Source organism: Gambusia affinis, linkage group LG19 (assembly GCF_019740435.1).
Source record: "Gambusia affinis linkage group LG19, SWU_Gaff_1.0, whole genome shotgun sequence".
In the NCBI taxonomy this organism is placed as follows: domain Eukaryota; kingdom Metazoa; phylum Chordata; class Actinopteri; order Cyprinodontiformes; family Poeciliidae; genus Gambusia; species Gambusia affinis.
This window is the reverse complement of record NC_057886.1, coordinates 3,689,331-3,709,556: the sequence shown is the minus strand read 5'-3', so window position 1 is coordinate 3,709,556 and position 20,226 is coordinate 3,689,331. Positions and strand designations below refer to the sequence as shown.

The 20,226-nt window shown below is 42.1% G+C and overlaps 3 protein-coding genes across 5 annotated transcripts; 2 read left to right on the top strand and 1 right to left on the bottom strand.

The window, feature by feature from the left end:
- The first annotated feature begins 490 nt into the window (after positions 1 to 490).
- On the top strand, positions 491 to 8,401 carry epor (erythropoietin receptor). Of its 2 annotated transcripts, XM_044099321.1 has the most exons (9): positions 491 to 620; positions 1,667 to 1,936; positions 2,035 to 2,170; positions 2,283 to 2,449; positions 3,465 to 3,616; positions 3,720 to 3,876; positions 4,771 to 4,858; positions 4,995 to 5,082; positions 5,186 to 8,401. In XM_044099321.1, exons 2-9 carry the CDS (start codon positions 1,843 to 1,845, stop codon positions 5,924 to 5,926), a joined length of 1,623 nt encoding a protein of 540 aa, XP_043955256.1. In that variant the 5' UTR covers positions 491 to 620; positions 1,667 to 1,842; the 3' UTR covers positions 5,927 to 8,401. The 2 variants fall into 2 exon arrangements, with proteins under 2 accessions (XP_043955256.1, XP_043955257.1); XM_044099322.1 differs by lacking the exons at positions 491 to 620; positions 1,667 to 1,936 and having other exon boundaries at positions 2,033 to 2,170; positions 2,283 to 2,447.
- swsap1 (SWIM-type zinc finger 7 associated protein 1) lies at positions 7,948 to 11,082 on the bottom strand. Its single transcript, XM_044099326.1, has 3 exons — positions 11,019 to 11,082; positions 10,455 to 10,795; positions 7,948 to 9,235 (listed from the first exon to the last, which is right to left on the bottom strand). Exons 2-3 carry the CDS (start codon positions 10,725 to 10,727, stop codon positions 8,690 to 8,692), a joined length of 819 nt encoding a protein of 272 aa, XP_043955261.1. The 5' UTR covers positions 10,728 to 10,795; positions 11,019 to 11,082; the 3' UTR covers positions 7,948 to 8,689.
- On the top strand, positions 10,747 to 19,490 carry znf653 (zinc finger protein 653). Of its 2 annotated transcripts, none has more exons than XR_006369017.1 (10): positions 10,747 to 11,306; positions 11,386 to 11,426; positions 13,117 to 13,434; positions 14,044 to 14,480; positions 15,272 to 15,449; positions 17,250 to 17,331; positions 17,420 to 17,531; positions 17,629 to 17,727; positions 17,831 to 17,930; positions 18,586 to 18,626. XR_006369017.1 is itself a non-coding variant. In XM_044099320.1 (10 exons), exons 1-10 carry the CDS (start codon positions 11,023 to 11,025, stop codon positions 18,761 to 18,763), a joined length of 1,845 nt encoding a protein of 614 aa, XP_043955255.1. In that variant the 5' UTR covers positions 10,750 to 11,022; the 3' UTR covers positions 18,764 to 19,490. The 2 variants fall into 2 exon arrangements, 1 of the variants encoding a protein (XP_043955255.1); XM_044099320.1 differs by having other exon boundaries at positions 10,750 to 11,306; positions 17,613 to 17,727; positions 18,586 to 19,490.
- The last annotated feature ends 736 nt before the right edge of the window (positions 19,491 to 20,226 follow it).

The window sequence follows — 20,226 nt, the reverse complement described above, 5'->3', positions numbered from 1 at the left end:
CGGTTTTCATATTTTTATCTGAAACAGCAGAGAAAACCACAGTAACTCAGGTTTCCTCTTCCTGTCAGCACGGAAACAACTAGGCCACAGCCGAGGACTCGAGTCATTCTGAAACAATTCCCACAAAGAACTTCTCTTAAACTTCAACCTAAAGTTCATGTAAAAGGTGGATTTGAGCATTAAGATGTTGTCTCGAATACAACTTCAACTTTTTGTTCACATCAGGTGATGTAAAGATGCCCTGAATTGCATAGGATGGGGATGGGCTGCTGCTACGCCTCCACCTATCCCCCCAAACTCTCTCCCTCACACACACACACACACACACACACTCACTCACGCACACACACACACACACACACACACCCACACACACACACACACACGCACACACACATACACACACACACACACACACACACACACACACACACACACACACACACACACACACATCGAAACCACTTATCACGAGTGCTGAAACACGGTTCTCTGCAGCTCTGATAATGCTGCGCAAACGATGAAAACATGCGGGTGCAGAGAGGAGATAAGAAACCGTTTCAGAGTTCCTCATCTGGGACTGAGAGCGCTGCGGTTTCCCCTTCATGAAGCTACCGAGGGTCAGTCAGAGTGCTACCTACCTACCTATCTATCTATCTATCTATCTATCTATCTATCTATCTATCTATCTATCTATCTATCTATCTATCTATCTATCTATCTATCTATCTATCTATCTATCTATCTATCTATCTATCTATCTATCTATCTATCTATCTATCTATCTATCTATCTATCTATCTATCTATCTATCTATCTATCTATCTATCTATCTATCTATCTATCTATCTATCTATCTAATTTGGTTTTTATGTGGCAGATTTGACACAAAGGTAATTGTGAAGTCAGAGGAAAATTGTTTTCAAATAATATCTTAATAAAAATTATTGGTGTCTGTATCGATCCAGTCATTACTCAGTTCGGTGCAATAACAGCTGCAAACCGCGTGGTGTTTATTTATTTATCATTTTTATTATCGTCGCATTTCGGCCTGAATTTGGGTTCTTCTAAACTCACAAATATGCATTTTCTTGAAACAAAAGGTAACATTTTGTGGAAAATGACAGTTTTTACGTCCATTTGCAGACATCTATCGGTTTTTATCAAAGGGGAGAAAAAGGGCTAACTACAACAACAAAAAAAAGGCTAACTGCACAGATCACCCTTTGTTTCACAACAAAGAGTGATCCGTGTGGTGTGGTTGATTATGTGAACAGACTAGAAATATGTTCTAAAGCAACAAAATAGGAAAAAATTGAGCTAAGATCTGGTTTTTATTTTAAATAAAAATCACATGCCTTAATTTTAGTGAAATCCCTCTTTACATGTCTTACAAAAATAGATTTTGTTTTATTTCATTATCACATTGCATGTCAAATAAAACAAAATAAAATTCTAAAATAAACACCAAGGATTAGTGGTAGTTTTATACCCATCCATCCGTTCGGTGCACTTAGACGCGCAGTTCGGATCTCAGCCACAGACTCGTAAACATCAATGACATCCCGCCTCCCGCCTACAAAAAAAAAAAAAAAAAAAAAAAAAGAATAAAACTGCTTTTTTACGGTTTGTTTTTCGCTCCACCTTCTGTCCCCTCCGACTGTAGAGCGTAAACAGCTCGGCGCCGCGTCTTATCGCTGACCAGCAGGCGCGCAGCCGCGTTGCGCCATCGCAGTCATATCTGAAGAAGAAGTAGAAAGAAGAAAAAAAGCCTGTTACTGACAGTTGCATCCAGGGATGCATATTGGACGGCAGAGAGTCCCGAGTCTTTCAGACTAAAGGATGACATGTGAGCGACTCGTCCGGCTGCTGGCACTTTACCTGACGCTCTGCGCCGCCGCGGCGGCTGGAGACGTTCAGGATTTCAAACGAAAAGGTGGGTTTAGCTTTTATGTAGTTGTTATTTTCTGGCAGAGCTGCTAAATATGAACAGAAGTTATTCAGAACGCTTGTTTTATTTTCCTGTCTGTGCAGCTTCCATTCTTCTAAAGGAGGAACCAAAGAACCCGAAATGCTTTGCGGAGACCATGAAGAACTTTGTGTGTTTCTGGGAGGAAGACGAGGAGCGGGCCGGCTCTGCGGATCAGTACTTCTTCAGATATGCCTACCAGTAAGTCCGCTTCCGATAGAAAATTAAAAAGCATATAAATACAGCTACTGACAGCCCACTAGCATCCAGCGTCTGATTTCTGGCCTCTCGTCACTTTTTCTGTTCCCATTAGATATGAGAACGGCAGCACGTGCGCGCTGCAGGTCCTGCGGTCAGCAGGTGGGAAGCGGCTCTTCGTGTGCCGCTTGGACCGGGTCCAGATGTTCAACCAACTGGACATCCGAGTTTATCGGGAGGGGATCCAGATCCACAACCGCAGCCTTTTCATCCAGCAACTGTGTGAGGGAGACGCCGCATTTTTAAATATTTTTTATTGGGATTATTGTCCCCTAGGAAAAACTGGAAGGCGAAGGATGTACAATTGTTTTTTCTAAAAGCAACAAAAAAGCGTTCAGCTAATTAGAATCTACAAAGTTTGAGTTGCGTTTGTGACAAAAGTTCTCCTTTTCAGCAAGAGAGCAGCTCTAATCATACAGCTAGAGCTGCTAATGGAGCTAGATCACATGACCCGGTCTGAACTCAGACTCACTGCAAATCCAACAGAGTCTGTTGCAAAACCTGAAAAGTGTTGAACTCTCCATGAAATCTGGCTGATCTGTGTAAAGAATGATGCTCAAACGTCTAAATCTACTGTCCTGCAAAGCTGTTGCAAGGAGACACAACAGAGAGTTGCAGGTGGCCGATGTAGACCAAATGTACATAGGGAGGGAGGAGGGGAGGCAGTGTTTGTTTCATAAGGGGAACAAAACAAAAGGAAAAAATGAAAAAAAAAAAACAAAACAGGGATATTCAATTTTTTATTTTTTATTTTTTACATATTAAGTGAGCCACAGACCACAGAGCCACGTGCAGATCTGGAGCTGCAGGTTGCAGCCCCCTGACTAGCAGATGGAACATGTGATCCTATCTCTGCTAAAACCGAAAGCTTAATTTTGAATTCACTGTTGGAAGTAAAACTGTGAAGGTTAAAAAAAAAATAGAATTGCTCCAACGGAACGATTATCTACAGTTTCTGGGCCACATTACTATCAGAAATCGATCTGGCATTATCATTTGAGGCGCTGACCCCTGCTGACGCCCGTCTAGAACCGTCCATGCAGATGGAACTGCGGCAAAGTGTCGACTAGTTGGGCCTAGAAATGCACAGCACTCTCTTAAGATTCCTAGGGGATGTGAATGCGATTGCAAAGCCACTCTGTGTGCAATAAAACAGTGAAAAATTGTCGGATTAAAACAGTTTTACTTTTTCTTTTTTTATAAATCATTGAATTATTATTATTTTTGTTTCTGGCAGTTCTGCTCGACCCTCCTAGGAACGTGACAGTGAGCAGCACAGGCCGTCAGGGCCAGCTGAACGTGAGCTGGGTGGGGCCGTCTCTGAAGTACTTGGTCGACAGCATAATCTACGAGGTTCTCTACGCTCCAGCAGACAGTCACATTGGGCAGGTATGACGGCTATTTAGTGACCCCACCAGCAGTCAAAACGTTTTAGAATTGTCACTGCGTGTCTTGAGCTCCGTACTGAAGAAGAGAATTGTGTTTGCTGCAGGTGGAGGTGATAAAAGCCTGCTCCGAGATGATCCTGAGGGGCCTGGGGGCCGGTGTAAAGTACAGGGTTCAGGTCCGGGTCAACATGGATGGCATCTCCTATGGCGGGTTCTGGAGCCCCTGGAGTGACCCTGTGTTCATAGAGACTTTGCCTGCAGGTGAATGACCTACACACGTTGTGTTTATAATGGAATACGTATTGTACGCCTTCAAAGTAGGAATATCCTAAAAAGGATCATTCTGTATGCAGTTTCACATTTTTACAGCTTCCAAAAGTTATCCAAAGTGCATTCTGGGGGCCACTATGGCCCCTGGATGGATTTTTATTTTTTTTAAACTACCATTTTGGAGACGTTTTGTTAATATCTTACAGTTGTAATTGTCTTGGGTGAACCCAGATTCATTTATTGAACTTGGCTATATGAAGCGTTTTCATGAAAAATAACCCCAATGAGGTTCTTGTTTTTTAAAAGAGCCAAAATGATGTCTGCCAAAAGTTTCCAAATTGGAAATCTTTCAATTAAGACACCAAAAATGTGCAGAACTCTTCTGTTTTGTACCGAAGATTATTTAAAAATAACTTCCATACAACAATCTGACTATGTTATTGTTCTAATTAAAATATTGTATTCTTAGTTTATTGATGGGCAGGGAAACAAGGAGGAATCGCAATCATTTTTGTTTTCATACTTGTCATCTTGTGGCTTGTAAGTACTTTGGACATGACAAAAAACTGGGATACATTGATCTAAATGGTAAATGATGTGCACTTGTATAATCCTTGATCAAGTCCAGAGAAACCCAAAGTGCTTCACACTACAGTCAGTCATTCACAAGGTGATGATGGTGAGTTACATTGTAGCCACAACTTCTATGGGGCACCACCAGGTCCTCTGACCATCACCAACAGGCAAGGCTGGTGAAGTGGCTTGTCCAACAACAGAACGACAGACAGAGGGTGTGGGAGTATGAACTGACAACCCACCAGCTGCAGGATGAACTCCCACCATCGTCGCCCACAAATTAACCTGACCTTGCTTTGTACCCTACAGAACTTGACCCACTTATCGTGTCCCTGACCTTGATCGTCTCCTTCATCCTTGTTCTGCTTTGTCTCAGCATGCTTCTGTCCCATCACAGGTCAGTGCACTAGGAAAACACAATCATGTGGCTTATTTTGTAGCCATAAAATTATGTTGCTTGCTTTTAAAAATCTATACAACTTTCAGGTGAGACATTAGATAGCACAGCATTAAATCTTTGCTCCTTTTTTTAGGTTCCTTATCAAGAAACTTTGGCCAGCTATTCCAATTCCTGACAGCAAGTTCCAAGATCTTTTCACAGTTTATGGTGGGGACTTCAAGGTAAGAACAAAACTAAAATTCTCAGAGTTCTGCTACCTTTTTAGGCATTTGGCATTGTGCTTACCATGACCGTGGTCTCTAATTTTGCTGTTGTTTTGCATAGGAGTGGTTAGGACAGACCAGTGGAAGCTTATGGGTGACTTCCCCTTTCATCCTCTCTGAAGAATGCCCTTCTCCATTGGAAGTACTCTCTGAACTCAACCTTTGTCCTCCACTGTCCTCCCCACCTCTTCCACCAAAGGCCACAAAAGCTTTGACCATTGTCAGAAATGAGGACAGGGTTTTGAGCAAAGGTCTTCTTGACGGAGATTCAGTGGACAGGGTTGATGCCCTTCAAACAAACGGATGGAGGACCCCACTTCACGACCACTGGCTGTTGGATCGTCTGAGGGAGTTCCAACAACACCCCGTCCCCAGGTCCCAGTGTTCTCTACTGGAATCTCAAGACACCTACATCACCCTCAGCGGCAACAAACGCACTGAAGAAGAGCACACAGAGGACACTCTCGATGAAGCCTTACCCCTGGGGGTGCTTTTTGCTTCCAGAAAGCCACTAAAGAGTGAGTCTCACTCTGACCTGGGCTCTGTGCAGCAAAGCTCTGGTTCTGGGAACCTTTCATCTCAATCCAGCTTTGAGTATCCAAACAATGTCTGGATAGCCAAAGATCCTGGATACACCTACATGGCAGTTGCAGACTCTGGGGTCTCCATGGATTACAGCCCAATGAGTAGAGCTGACGACATTGGCAAAGTGGTTATCTATGCCAATGACTACAAAAATGAGATTTCCCCTCATAGAAGACCTTTCCTGGTAAGGCAGTACCCTGTCCATGATGATGGCTGAGAGGATACCAACTTGAATTGCAGGGCTGGAGAACAGCATATGGACATTCACCGCAGGCTAATGATGGCCTCTCATCAACTGTTAGGAAAATATTCGTGGAACGAGCTAACAGACTCAAAGAGAATGACACTTTGGATATTCTGTAAAGGACATGATACTTCCACAAGCAAAATCAACTGTGATTCATAGCAAATATTAACACTCAACACTATCCACCAAACCTTCCAGATTAGATTGGAAAAAGTGTTTCCAGTGTTTTTTTATTTGAAATAATTGTGTTTTTGTTTATCCTTCAGTGACAGGATTGCTACAACACCTCAGGCATGGTGAAAAGAAAGACTGCTTTAGCTCTGGAAGTATTTTATTATGAACAAATTTATTAAGAAAAGCATAATTAAGCTATTATTACCTCAGTTTTATTCTGTCTATAGAAGCCTAACTCAAATCTGTACAACTGTGCAGGCATCATTCTTTGGCCCCTAAGTCTTTTTCTAGTTGTTTAAATGATTTTTGGGCCTTAAAGTGGTTATGAGAGTCTGTATCTGTATACTTTTATAAATCTCTGTTTTATACACTTGCATTTTATTAGGAATTCAAAAGATTGCATTAAGTGCTAGCAGCAGTTCCTCTTAGCTAACAATGTTAACTAGCTAATATGCTTACGCCGCTGACAATGCTAAAGTTTGTTAGATTATGATTTACCTTACATACAGTGTTTATCCAATGTGTTAACATGCTAACATTTCGTTATTAGCACAGAACACAAACTGAGATCAACTATTTTTTTACCTTTTCATGTTCAGACAAAGGAACAACATTGTCGTCAACATCCAAACCTTCTTGAAAAGTTGGTGCTACATTTAAAGGTGGTCGAAATATTCATGAATTATACACGTCCAGAATTAACTTGGCATGTTTTGACATTAGTAAGGCAACATAAAAATGAATGATTGTTTAAATTTAATTGTGGTAGACCTACATCACGACTTGAATTTTGTATGCTTTTGTACATTTTCCCTTCATTTTGTTCCATCAGAAGGTTGTAGGTTTGATTCCAACTTCCTCCTGTCATATGCTGATGTGATGTGCAGGCAGGGGGCAAGTTGATGAGTTGCTTGCCAATCTGGCGTCGGTGTAAAAATGTGTTTGTGAGCCCAAATGAATTAATGTGGCTGCAGTGTAAAGCACTTTGAGTTGTGAGTATGATTGGGAAAATGCTGTAGAAGTTCAGTTCATTTACCATCATGCTGATTTACCCACTATACCAAAACTACATAATATTAATAATGCTCACTGCCGGGTCATTTCTAAATCTAAAATCTAGAATATTTGTGTGAAATATGAAATTCTTAAATAATTGCATTGTTGTTTCAGATAAAAATTTTATTTTTTTAATCATTTATCAAAACAGAACTTTTAAAGTATATTCAGTGAAATTCTTGTTACTGTAGGCTATGCAGCATTGCTTTAAGATAATTATATTTAGGCAACGGTACTTAATAATTTCTTCTGTTGTACATCTTTGGGCCAACACTGCCCCCTAGAGAGCAGAACCTGGCAGACTAGAATTTTCCGGTTCTGATGAACCTTTTAATAAGCTTATTTGCTTGCTGTGAAGGATGAACTTGTTGCAGCTGAAATTGTAAATTGAATTGTATTACTGAACTTCTAACATTATTGTTTTTTTTTTTTAGTAAAAAGTGTGCGTGAAGCAACCATTTGTAAGCAGAAAAAATCTGCAACTGTTTGCCTTTCAATCAATCACATTTAAAACACGACTGACTTGAACATTCAAATTTGTATTTCCTCAAACTGAGACACATCTTGTAAGCCTAAAAGCTTTTTTTTTATTTTCACAAAAAATACATATTTGTGATATGTTTGCTTTAACAATAAATACATTATTTGCTTTAGTAATAAGTTCTGAATATATTTTGATAAAAAAAAAAACCCAAATTAACCTAAAACTTGCCCATAGTCTTTCACATAAAACAATTAAAACTTTTAACAATCCACAGAAATCTTTCCACAGCATAAAATTTATTTTGGATATAAACAAGAACATCTGGAGAACAGAAAAGGATCATTTCATCATGGTACTTAGTTGAAAACGCATCGTTTTGCACCACTATTTAATCTCCTTTCCCTTCATCAACAAGCCAAACACTGAAAAACCAATTTTTTCCTAGTTCATCGAACTCATCAAACCTTCTTCCATGTGTTTGTGCACACATCGACCGTGTACTTTCCTAAACATTTTAGGAGTAAAACTCAAAAGGTTATGAAGAAATGCCTTGACCTCTATCAAAGAACCTGGTGCATATTTTTCTTCTCTTTTATGTCATGTAGTAGTTTTTATTTTTAAAAATCCAATCAGTAGGTCAGACGTTACTGTCGCTAAAGAAAACCAGAAATCGGTCTTGGCTGGGAAAAGCAGATTGGTGCACCTTTAAAAATAAGTGGATGATTATATTATATGTAAGAAAAAATAAATACAAAAAAGTTTCTCTATCTAACTCAATACAGAATAAGAAAAATCAAATAAAAAATAAAATTAAAAAACAATTTTATACCTTATCTTTCTATAGCTGAGGATGTATTACACATTTCTTAAGGCCTTGAGGCAAAAACATTGGAGTGAACAAAAATAGATCAGCTGTATAAAATACAAATTTGATTAATTTGATACCATTAATAGTTTACTTCTCAGCCAGCTGTGGTAAATTAAAATGAAGTGCTTTAACATCGGGACACCAAAGCCTTTCAAACTAACTTAAACTCCATTAAACCCTCGGGGAAAACTAAGAGTTTCCACTCCTGTGCCAAAGCGGGATCCTCCTCGCGGTCATCCGGGATTTTAGTTCCAGACAGGTAGACGTGCCAGGCCTCCTGCGCCGCTGCGGCGGCAGCTTCGTAGCTTCTGTCCTGGTCCAGAGTGCAGCGAGCTTGGAAGTAGCGGTCAAGAACGTCCAGAATGGGATCCGTGGCTGAGGTGTCCCGGCTTTCCTGCCCGCTGCTGTCCGCGTCCGAGAGGAAGGAGGCGATGGAGCGGCAGGGGGCCGAGCTGGAGCCCCTCTTTTCCAGGACTTCGGTGAGAAAGGCAGCCGTGTCGCAGAGCAGCGCCGCCAGATGAGCGGCGCGAGACTCGTCTCCTGAGTGAAAGCCAAGGTGGCTGCCGGCGACGGCGCCTCGCAGGAAGCCGTCCAGTCGGTCGATGATGATGAGGGAGGGCGGGCAGGGGGACTCGTGAAGGCTGGCGACCTGCTGGAGTAGCTCCTCCAGGGTCCGGGGATAGCTGAATGTGATTTTCTTCAAATAAACAGTAATAATAATATTAATCATAAAAAGTTACAAGAGTGAACCACCAGACAGTAGCTGAGACTGTAACTCAGATAATCCTGACATGCTGTAATGAATAAGATGCTAATAGTTTCTTACTTTTTAGGTTAGCAAACATACGCAATCCCACACCGAGCATCACCGGTTTCTGTTTCTTGTTTTCTTCCCCATATTTTTGTCAAATTAACTCTAAAGATGAACCAATCTGATGTTAATATCTATATTGTTCCAATATTGAAAAAAAAAAAAATCTAGCTCAGGTATTGATAATAATGTGGTCAGTCCATCAGGGTAGATCTATTCAGTCTAATTCTATATTTTATATTATGAGCAACATCATGATTTATTATTTATTTTACGTTGGCTGTTCAACTCCTAATTGCACTGACTGAACAAATTAAAGTTGTGTTGATTTTATATGTTTGACCAAGCTTGTAAAGCTGCTGGTGTATTTGTAGTGTGCTGTACTGTTTGCAAAGCTATCAGATACATTTGTACTTCAGTACGAAATATGTCAATGTTTTTTTCTTTTCTTTTTCCTTTTTAAAGAAAAGTTTTAAGTCAACTGAGCACTGTTTTTCTGCATCGGATCGGTATCACCCAATAGATATCGGTATCAAAAGTAAAAAAAAAGTGGATTGTGTATTCCTACTTCAAACCTCATCGATTGCTTCAATGAGCTTGCCTCGTTGGCTCGACATGTTCTTAAGTATTTTATTGATTTAATCTAGATTTACTCAAATTAAAACCAGAATTTCTTGAGCTTCTATTTGCTCCTGAAGGTTGCTATGAGGTGAGGTGTCCTCCAGGTGTCGCTGTTTTTAAATTAGCCTGAAGTCTTGTTTTTTTTTTTTTTTTGTTTGCCACCATCTGCCCATCAGAGCTCGCTTTTACTGTGTGCAGCCTTCACGGAACTGTTTTAAAGTGAGATTATGCCACACATACGCCGGTTTTGCTTATTAAACAGGGACTTCTGGATGCAATTAATTGCACTAAAATTTATTTCGCGCACCTTTTTTAAGTCAGTATCTCTTCCAAGCACTACATTGTGTTGGTGTGTCACATAAATATTCCAATAAAACACACAAAGGTTTGTCGCTGTAACGTGACAAAAGTGTAAATAGACTAAGATACAGTCAGCTACGTTTTTCTCCGTAGTTGTCGTGGTTTTCTGGGTAGTTTGGTTTACCTTCAGACCCTCCGGGTTCTGGGTCGCGCTGCATCTCTGCAGACACTCCGGGAGGCTCTGAATCTGAGTCTGGGCGAAGAAAGCCACTCTGACGCCGAGCTCCGAGGCTGCGGTGACGGCCGCCAGCAGCAGGACGGACCGGCTGAGGCGGTGCTCTCCCACTACCAGGGCGCTGGAGCGGGGTGCTGGGGATGGAGGACCGGCACTGGGGTCCTTGTTCTGACCTGTCTGTGACGACAAGGTCCTGAACACCAATGTTAGGATGTCTGTCATCAGAAACCAAACAGAATTCACCTCGCACTCGAAGTTTCCCGCGACTGTTTTCAGGTGGCACACCGGTGCTACAGCGAAAATGGTCCGGATAGAAAACAAGCAAGTGTCACCATATACATAATTATATTTCTGGTATTCAGGGTTTATTTTCACGCAAACTCTTGCGTGTATATCTATATTTAGCGTTGATTCTGTACAATAATAAGCTCAACATAAACTAAAATATTGTGCTTCCTGTGAGGTTTAAAGCAACTTCCGGTAATCACGGGATCAGCTGTCGGCGTTAAATACCAAGATGGCGCACTGTCCGGCAGACTGTCCTTCTGAGGCCGACCAAGCCGGGGATCGAGGTGTTCCGAGGCGGTGTAGGGGCCGGCCGAGGCTCACGGACTCAGACCGAGCTCAGAGGCGGCTGGAATCCCGAAAGAAGTACGACGTGAGGAGGGTGTACCTCGGAGAGTCCCACAAGCTGTGGAGCGAGCTCCGCAGGAGGACCAGCCTGAGTGATGCTGGGCTGGCCGAGTACCTCATTCTGCTCAACTCCACTTATGGAGACAAGTACCGGCAGGAGTCCTGCGGGTAGGAGGGGGAACACGAAGCGCACATACAACAGGGTTCATTTAAATCCCATATGAAAGTGATGGTTGTTGTGTTTCAGAAAGAAGACCACAGCAGGGGTGACTGGGAAACAGAAAGGAGGTGTGTGTGTGTGTGTGTTGTCTTTGCTTATCTGGGAATATTTTCAGGTTAGTTTCACGTTTCTATTTTGGGATTGTGGTGCCTCCCTACTTTCCACTATTTTGTCATATTCAGAGCACAGACTGTACTTGTTTGGAATTTATGTAGGAGTACAGGAATAAATTGGTCCTGCTACTTTTATCTAAAACTTATCTTTTCCACTGATCTTATTATCCGCTTCTGCAAGGTCTGAAATCAGCCACTTTCCTCTTTTGTTCTGCCATGAGACAGGAAGAGGCTCAGAGTGTGTGGCTGTTTGGTTGTTGGAGAAATTAGGGAAGTTTTTTTTTTTTTTCTGTTCCTTTTCTCCAGTGTACACTGTTGCCAACTTAGCAAATTTGTTGCTATTTTAGCAACTCTTCAGACCAAATAATTGGTATCTGCCAAGTCGAAATGTGGAACAGGCTTTTAGTGGATCATTGATCGACCAGAAAATTGCAATCGATGCACCCCTACATTTATTTGACTTAGAAGTGTTGCATAAAATTGATGTGAAAAGACAGAAATACATTGCTTTCCTTTCTAAATATGAAAAAAAAAATTAATTGTGCTCTGCCTTTTATATTTATGCAAGTTTGAAATTAAATCTTTATTCTAAAAACATAAAATGTCTGAGAAAAAAAAATGACTAAGAAAATAAAAACACGTTTTAATTAGACCTGTCACAATAAGAAATTTTGCTGGACGATTGTGATAAACAGAAATTTTCAGACAATGTTCAATTTATACAATAGAAATAACATCTATCCATCCATCCATCTTCCGCTTATCCGGGGTCGGGTCGCGGGGTGAGCAGCTTCAGAAGGGAGGCCCAGACTTCCCTCTCCCCAGCCACTTCTTCCAGCTCTTCTGGGGAATCCCAAGGCGTTCCCAGGCCACCTGAGAGACATAGTCCCTCCAGTGTGTCCTGGGTCTTCCTCCTCCCAGTGGGACGTGCCCGGAACACCTCACCAGGGAGGCATCCAGGAGGCATCCTGACCAGATGCCCAAGCCACCTCAACTGGCCCCTCTCGACGTGAAGGAGCAGCGGCTCTACTCTGAGTCCCTCCCGGATGACTGAGCTTCTCACCCTATCTCTAAGGGAGAGCCCAGACACCCTACGGAGAAAACCCATTTGTATCCATGATCTCGTTCTTTCGGTCATGACCCAAAGCTCATACAGTACAGACCAAAAGTTTGGACACGCTTTCTCATTGAACTCGATGAGAAAGCGTGTCCAAACTTTTGGTCTGTAGTATACCTACTCAAAGATTATAAAAATGCTCATTTCTGAAGCACCGGAATTAAAAAAAAAAAACATTTTAAATTTTCAAATTAAAAAGCAAAACAACAATAATTAAACTAGATTGTGAAGTCTCTGTAGCTAAAATTGCATTAAAAAATATTAATCATTCATCCTTGACAGGGAAAACAAATCTATCATGCGATTAATTGATTTATTGCTTATTGTAACCTACCTACCGTCAATAATAATAAAACAACAACAAAAAAGTTCAGGTACAATTTGAAAAGGGTTAGGAAAAAATTGAAGCTTATTACATCTTATCCTGATAAGAAAATTTCTCCTTCTTTTTTTGTTTTTTATTTTATTTTATTTTTGTGTGTGTGTGTTAAAAATGTGGTTATATTTGCTGTGTCTGCGGTCTATCAGGTAGGAAGCAGCGCGTTTCCAGCCTCCAGAGTCTGGTGAGTTGGTACCGGGAGCACTCGGCCTCCTGCCCCCACGAGCCTCAGCTCAGAGCCCTGGAGCCGAAGGCGAACCTCTCCACCGCCGCTGTGTGGCGCTGCGAATCGGACCACTCCTTTGTGCAGTACCTCTACTCCCCGCCGAAGGAGGTCAGCGACTCGGAGCGTGAAGAGAGAGGGAACGCCGACAGCGACGGAGAGGCCGCCAACAAAACGGAGCCCCCGCTGGCTAAAGGCGTGGCGGGCAGACAGAGAAGAAAGGAAGGGCACAAGAAGTGTAAAGGTGCATTGTAACCAATTCATTAGCTTTGTTTCCATTACAAATGTTTGTCTTTGTCTGTATTCTGCTAATGTCGAAAATATACAATTTCGCAATTGCGTTATTCTCATTAAATACGAAATGAAATTATAATTATTCACGCGATAATTTATTTAAAAAAAATATGCCAGTGACGGATGTAAGCTATTAGTTGAGACATTTTCATATTTCAGCCATGGCGTTAACAACCGTCTCTGGGAGCGTCTCTTGTTTTGGGGAAATTGATTCAACACTTCCGAATGACGCGCCACTTTTTATGAACTGTGAGAGCTCTGGTGGAGCCAAAACAAAACGTCATCCTACTACCACTTCCTGTCTCCGACTTCGATGGTTTCGGCAGTAACAACATCCGGCTGTTGATCACGTCACTCGTGTGATGCTAAAGAAGTGTTTCTATCTCAGTTTTGCGAAATACATCAATTTCCATATGGCGAAAAACCCACTTAAACGCATTTTAGCAAATTTATTTTGGTACTTTAAATTGGCTCAATTTTATGGTTATTGGAAATGCAGGTAGTGTGATTCTTCTAACTTCTCTTTCTATGCATTGATGTTTGTTTTTATTTTGTTTAGATGAGCTTATTGATGCCACGAACCAGACGGAAGAAGATGGAGGCCAAACGCAGCAGCCAAGGATAGAGGCTTCATTCTCGCTGACAGGACAACCTGCCTGGGACGCGGCGTCTTTACACTCTGCCTCTGCTGAGGAAGAGGAGGGAGCAGCGCTGGAGGATGTGGACGAAGGTACAAAACAAGAAGGAGAGGCGGAGAGGCTGAGGAGTTTAGCGCCCGATTACGACTACAGCACAGCAGCAGAAGCGTCTTTACCCGATGAAACGAAAGAGAACAATCGGAGCCTGAATGGATCCGTCCCGCTGAGTTCTCATCTGGAGATGTCCGACCCGCCGCCTGCGCAGGTCCAGGTTCGGACCCAACTGTTCCAGCCTCAGACGGCGGCGGGAGCCGGCTGCGAACTTCCCAACCAGCGGACGGCGTTGGAAGGCTCCCAGGTAGGACTGCACCTCATGTCAAGAAGTGTTTATTACTGAAGGACCATGCAGCGTTTCCTCCGGTGTCTGATAAGCCTGGCGGGCCACCAGGCTAGTAAAAACGCTCTCACTCATCTGAATGCCAGGTTTGCTTCGTGGTCTAAAATAGCCTAGAGGTGGATTTTTAAAAATATTTTTTGTTCTTAATTTCCTTCCTTCCGTTTGGTCTTTCCTCCATTCCGTTCATCTTTACATCCCTCTGTCTGTCCTATATTTAAATTTTGTCGTCGTCATTCATTCCTCTCATTCCTGCCTTGTCCCTCCTCACTTTGCTCCCCTTCTGTCTTCATTGTTTTCTATATTTCCGTTTTCTTTCTTTTTTTTTGCTTTGTTTGCTTCCATTGTCGTCTTTCTTGCTTTTCTTCTTGTTCACATTATTTTTCCTTTCTTGTTTGCCTTTTTTTTCTCTCTTTATTACTTTCGTACTGTTTCTTTCTTGTTTTCTTTGTCCTATTTATTTCTCTTCCTCTTTTTCTTTCTTGCTTGTTTACTTTTTTCTTTCATGTTTTCTTTGTTTCTCTCATTTCTTTCTTTCTGACTTTTGTTCTTTTTCCGCTGTAAAAAAATTCCTCCATAAATTCAAAGTGAACTTCAGCATTTTATATTTTGCAATAAACACAAAACACCGATGACTCTGCTTTGTCATTATTTTGATCAGGGTAATAATAAGTTTATAATAGTGGGATTATGAAATGTGTAGGTTGGTAGGAGGCCTGTAAATCTTTGATTTGTCTTCCTCCTTCCGTTCCCAGTTGATCATCATCACTGGTCCCAGTTATGAGGCCTTGGCGTCAGAAGGAGTCCAGCTCAACATGGGCAGTGGAAACATGGAGGAAGTCACCTGCACTGTGATCGGCGGCGTCGCCTACAACCAGCTGTGTTCGCCTGACTTCAAAGTCCGAGACGCGCCAGAGGAAGATTCCCTGACAGGTAGTGAATGTTTCCAAGGAAAAACCAGATGCAGTTTTTTATGGAAACATTAGGGAGTTTTAAGCCTGGATTATTCTTCTTGAGAAAGTAATAGTTTCTGTTTTCCCAAAAAGACCTTAGAAAGTCCATTGTTCTATCTAAATTATTACATTTTGTTGCCTGAGGACTCATTATGTCCTTATCAGCATATGGAGGGCAGTGGAGCACAGCAGCAAAACACTTCCCTCCCGACATCTAGTAAATCAGTTACCTCCGTTTCTAATTGGAGTGCATACACAAAAACTCCACGGTTTTGATCAGGGAAATAATGTCCAGATGGTTTCGGTTCTTTCTCGTTAACCAGCGCTCTGCAATTTTTTGGTTAAACATTATCGGTGTGAATTTTCCCCCCGTTGTTTTTTCCGGGAGCAGTAAGCATCCTTGTTTTGGATCTTTGGAGATTAGTAACCAGCCGGAGCCGTCGGAGAGCGGCAGTACGCCTTTTATGGTGGATCCAGAACGCAGGAGGCAAATTATGTCTTCATGGTTGTTGCAATCTGGGCTCCTGAAACCCGTTGAGGAACAGACCAGGGTTTGGTTTGTTTTGTTGTTTTTTTTTTCTGTTAAAGTAATAAATAAATTAATCTTATTTTGACGTGAGACATTGTTTCAGTTGATAAACGAGTCAAGAATGACACTGAACGCATTCTGATTCGTATTTCAATCGAGGGTCAAGCAGAGAAAGAAATGACCTGTGAGAGTCCCGGCAGAACCCGGGAGTGAAGAAGAGAAGAAGGAACATCGCTTTTAATATCCACCAGCCCTCTTACAAAGCGGGGAGGAAAAGGGAGTACCCACCAGTTTCTGTCTACTTCACATCTATTGCATTTGGAGGATTCAAACCGAGCTCAGAAATGCCCTTTATTGTGTGTTTCCAGCGAGTTGAATCCAACACGAAGGGTGCTTTATAGGTCAAATTGATTGACTGAAATAAAACAAAGTTTTGCCATAACATATGTTGGTAATATTCAGATTTTAAAACTACCTTTAGATTTTTTTTTTCTGATCAATAAATGCATCTTATCTTATCATGGTAACAACCATCAGTGTGGATGGCATTACTGAGCAAAGAATAGCCAGTTAGCTGTCTTTAGCTCATCTGAAGTGTTACGAAGTGTAGTCGGAAACCTCAGACGTGAGAAGCTGTTTTAAAAGAAACATTTTATTTTCTGAAGTGTCCAGGTTGTTGGACACCAACACTTTCGACAGCTAACAGGAAGGCTGAACGAATCACAGTGGATTTTCCGTTTGAGCTGTCGGCCGCCGTCCGTCACGAAACATGACGGAAATAAGCCTCTTGGAAATCTCGTGCCCCTTTCACATCGTGATTATTACATCATATAAGTCAGAGTAGTCGGGTCATGGCTGTGTGAGCTTTCAGGTCTTCCAGGTGCGATGACAGAAATAAGGGGCGTAACCTACAAATTGCTGTTTTTACATCAGCAACATTTGCTGGCTGACGTTCATCTTCACCTCTGGCTCTCTTCTGTTGCCGGCCCAAACGATTCTACATCCGTTCTGTTCAAAAGCACAGCACTACTACATAAAATACGCGTTTTTCTCTTTTGTACATTTCTGTTGCGATGCAGGTCTTAAACGTCATAACGGTTTTTAAAAACGTCTTAGAAAAACTTTAGAGTTGAGTTGGTGAAATCCTGGACCAGGCGTTCCTGTAAACTGGATTAATGCGACTAAAGTCCCAGAGGGAGCTGAACGCTGTGGCTCTGTGAAACATTTTCTAATCCCTCCAATTCTCTGCAGGTTTGAGAGAAGCGCAGCTGGTGCAGAACTCTGATAAGCTGGAGTTGAGCAGCAGCAGGGAGCTGCAGCAGAGCCTCGGCCGGTACGTGGCGGTCAGACTGCTGACGTTCTTGGCGTTGGCGGATCCTGCAGTCCAGGTGATTCCCTGCCGTTGTTTTTCTCCGTTTCAGGTCAAAGAGAAACAGGCGCGGGCCGGTCATCGAAGCCGACGGCATGCTCAAGATGTTCCACTGTCCCTACGAAGGCTGCAGTCAAGTTTACGTAGCCATCAGCAGTTTTCAGGTAAAACGCCACAACCTGTTCTTTCTTCATCGATTGGCTGGAGTTCCCTGGGAAGATTAAAAGTAACCGTTTGTTGTCTAGAATCACGTGAATCTAGTTCACAGGAAAGGAAGGACCAAGATCTGCCCTCACCCCGGCTGCGGAAAGAAGTTCTACCTGTCCAACCACCTGCACCGTCACATGATCATCCACTCAGGTGGGCTGTGGACATGTCAGAGACACACGTCCTGATGAACTGCTTCCTGAAAGACCAGCACATGTATTTATGGGTGTGTGTGTGTGTGTGTGTGTGTCTGCAGGGGTCAGAGATTTCATCTGTGAGACGTGTGGGAAGTCATTCAAGCGGAAGAATCATCTGGAGGTCCACAGGCGGACACACACAGGAGAAACGCCGCTCCAGTGAGTTACCGATGTCACATCCTGCTGTTACCGCCGAATACTTTCAAACGCCACACGACCAGCGATTACAGTTTTCTAGCAGACCACTGATCTTTGAAAGGCCTGACTTACTGATTCTGATTTTGGCCGATGCAGATTGTTTTTTGTCTGCATAATGACTAAATATAGCAACAAAGTCAATAAGTTGGCAACACCTGGGTGACTCTGGTCAACCCCTCGCATGCAGGTCAGTCAGGAACCTTTCACAGCAAAGACCTTTGCAGAGGTAGAAACTATCGGTTTCTGACGTATCGGCTGAACTCCATTCTCTTCGTACAACATATAGAAATGTGAACATTTGGAATACATGCATAGAAAACAGGATGTGACGTTTGCTTGTGTTTTTTCTTTTACTGCGAAATTCTTTCCGTTTCTTTATCTGCCTCTCCTACCTTATCCAGACCAAAAATGTTTGAACAGGAACATTTATCTGAGCATAAAGTTTCTATTGTTACATTCTGTGTATACATGGAAGTTTACAGTTGTAGCATGTGAGAATGTTAAAGTAGCATGACAGAACCTCAAAAGAAAAGATTAAGGAGTTGAATACTTTTCTGATTACACCTACATGATCATAAGTCCCGTCTTTCTTTCCCCTCCGCCTTCCTGTGTGAAGATGTGAAATCTGCGGCTACCAGTGCCGCCAGCGTGCGTCCTTGAACTGGCACATGAAGAAGCACACACCCGAGGCGCTTTACAACTTCACCTGCGAGTTCTGTGACAAGAGGTTCGAGAAGCTGGACAGCGTCAAGTTCCATAAACTGAAGAGCCACCCGGAGAAGCAGGCGACCTGAGATCAGAGGAGTGGGAGTTGTGGCAACTCTCGGGCAAACGGAGGCTCTCCTCGGATCCGCACGGCTGATGCCTGGTTAGAGGGAGCATCTCATCGCTGGGATGAAGCTGAAATGAGGCGGACCAGCAGCGGTGCAGGACGCGGGCTGTCACAGAGCAGAAGGTGCTGCGGGATTTCCACAGGACAAAATGTGAAGGAGGTTCCACGTGTTCTCAGTAACCACTGACTACCTTACTGACTGCAGCAGTGACTGTTGCTTTCAGGGAGGGTGATTCAGATTGTTCCTTTGTTTTACTGCCATGTGGAGGCCACGCCGGGATGCCTTATTGTCAAAAATGAAGTGAATTGTAACCTGTGAAAGTCTAAGCAATTCTAGAAATTGGAGGATTTATTTTTTTTGGATTGTTTGTGTTTAAGCAGCTAAAACAAAAAAGAAAAAAAAGAGTAATTTCAATATTCTTTAATATCCAACTAAGAAAGGTTTTGGTTTGTTGCGGCTGGTTAATATTAAAGCAGTGTGACGAAGTTCTGGTGAACAACCAATGGCTGTTTGAGGACCTGACTGAGGCATTATGTTTTAATTGTAGAGAAGTGGTGGGTCACATGTCAGAGTATCCCATAAATTTATGAGCTTAGCAACTCGTCTCAGGAAAACAGCCATAAAATCCATTTTGTTCTTTCTCTGTTTCACCACCTAAATAAACGCACTTTTGCTTTTTGGCATCAATCTGTTGCGTTGCGAGTTTTAATATTAAATGTTTTAACTCGATGTTTTGTCCTTTCCTATACATGCTTCTGTCTCATCTCATAAATCTCTTCTGAGAATGTGTGTGTCGCGTCCTTACAGACACTAAAAACACCATTAAATCTGTTGTGACTCCTAAAATCATAAAGTCAGTCGTGGATGTCGGAGTTTCCGTCTGTAGAAGGTGAAACGTGTGTGGAAGATTTCGACAAAATTGCCCTGCTTGTTTAAAAGTGTTTGTCTAGGAAAAGAGACGGGTGAAAGGGGAAGTGTGCCAGGTGCACCTTCCAGGTCCGGGTGTCGAACTCATTTTCATTTTGGGCCTCGTCAAAAATCTAAATGTTCTTAAATGGCCGATGGAGCCAGAATGTATTGATAAAACCCAATACATTTAAATTGTTAAATTATCAATAAATAGCCGTTTTAGCATTCAGCAAGCGTTTCTTAAAATGAAATGATATCGAACATCTTTTCACACTGATTGATTTGTGATAGTTTTTGTGTTTTTTCCTGCAATCAAAATTTACACATTTTGTGTTGCTAATTTAGAAATACTTGTAGCTAATGTTTTATGATATTTGTGCTAATATATTAAATGTGCCTTTTTGTTAATCACTTTATCGCTCATATACATACTGTAACTTCACATCGTGTAAAGCCGAGGCAGCAGTCTCTTAAACCCAAAGCTTCTGGCCAATTTTGAGAAAAAATGTCAGTAA

Excerpts from the sequence above, each read along its gene's own strand:
- epor (XM_044099321.1), top strand. The coding sequence starts at position 1,843 with ATGACATGTGAGCGACTCGTCCGGCTGCTGGCACTTTACCTGACGCTC. Across the intron at positions 2,171-2,282 it reads TTCTTCAGATATGCCTACCA|ATATGAGAACGGCAGCACGT; the intron begins GTAAGTCCGCTT and ends TGTTCCCATTAG. Across the intron at positions 3,877-4,770 it reads CATAGAGACTTTGCCTGCAG|AACTTGACCCACTTATCGTG; the intron begins GTGAATGACCTA and ends TGTACCCTACAG.
- swsap1 (XM_044099326.1), bottom strand. The coding sequence starts at position 10,727 with ATGACAGACATCCTAACATTGGTGTTCAGGACCTTGTCGTCACAGACA. Across the intron at positions 9,236-10,454 it reads AGAACCCGGAGGGTCTGAAG|AAAATCACATTCAGCTATCC; the intron begins GTAAACCAAACT and ends GTTTATTTGAAG.
- znf653 (XM_044099320.1), top strand. The coding sequence starts at position 11,023 with ATGGCGCACTGTCCGGCAGACTGTCCTTCTGAGGCCGACCAAGCCGGG. Across the intron at positions 11,307-11,385 it reads TACCGGCAGGAGTCCTGCGG|AAAGAAGACCACAGCAGGGG; the intron begins GTAGGAGGGGGA and ends GTTGTGTTTCAG. Across the intron at positions 15,450-17,249 it reads AGAGGAAGATTCCCTGACAG|GTTTGAGAGAAGCGCAGCTG; the intron begins GTAGTGAATGTT and ends AATTCTCTGCAG.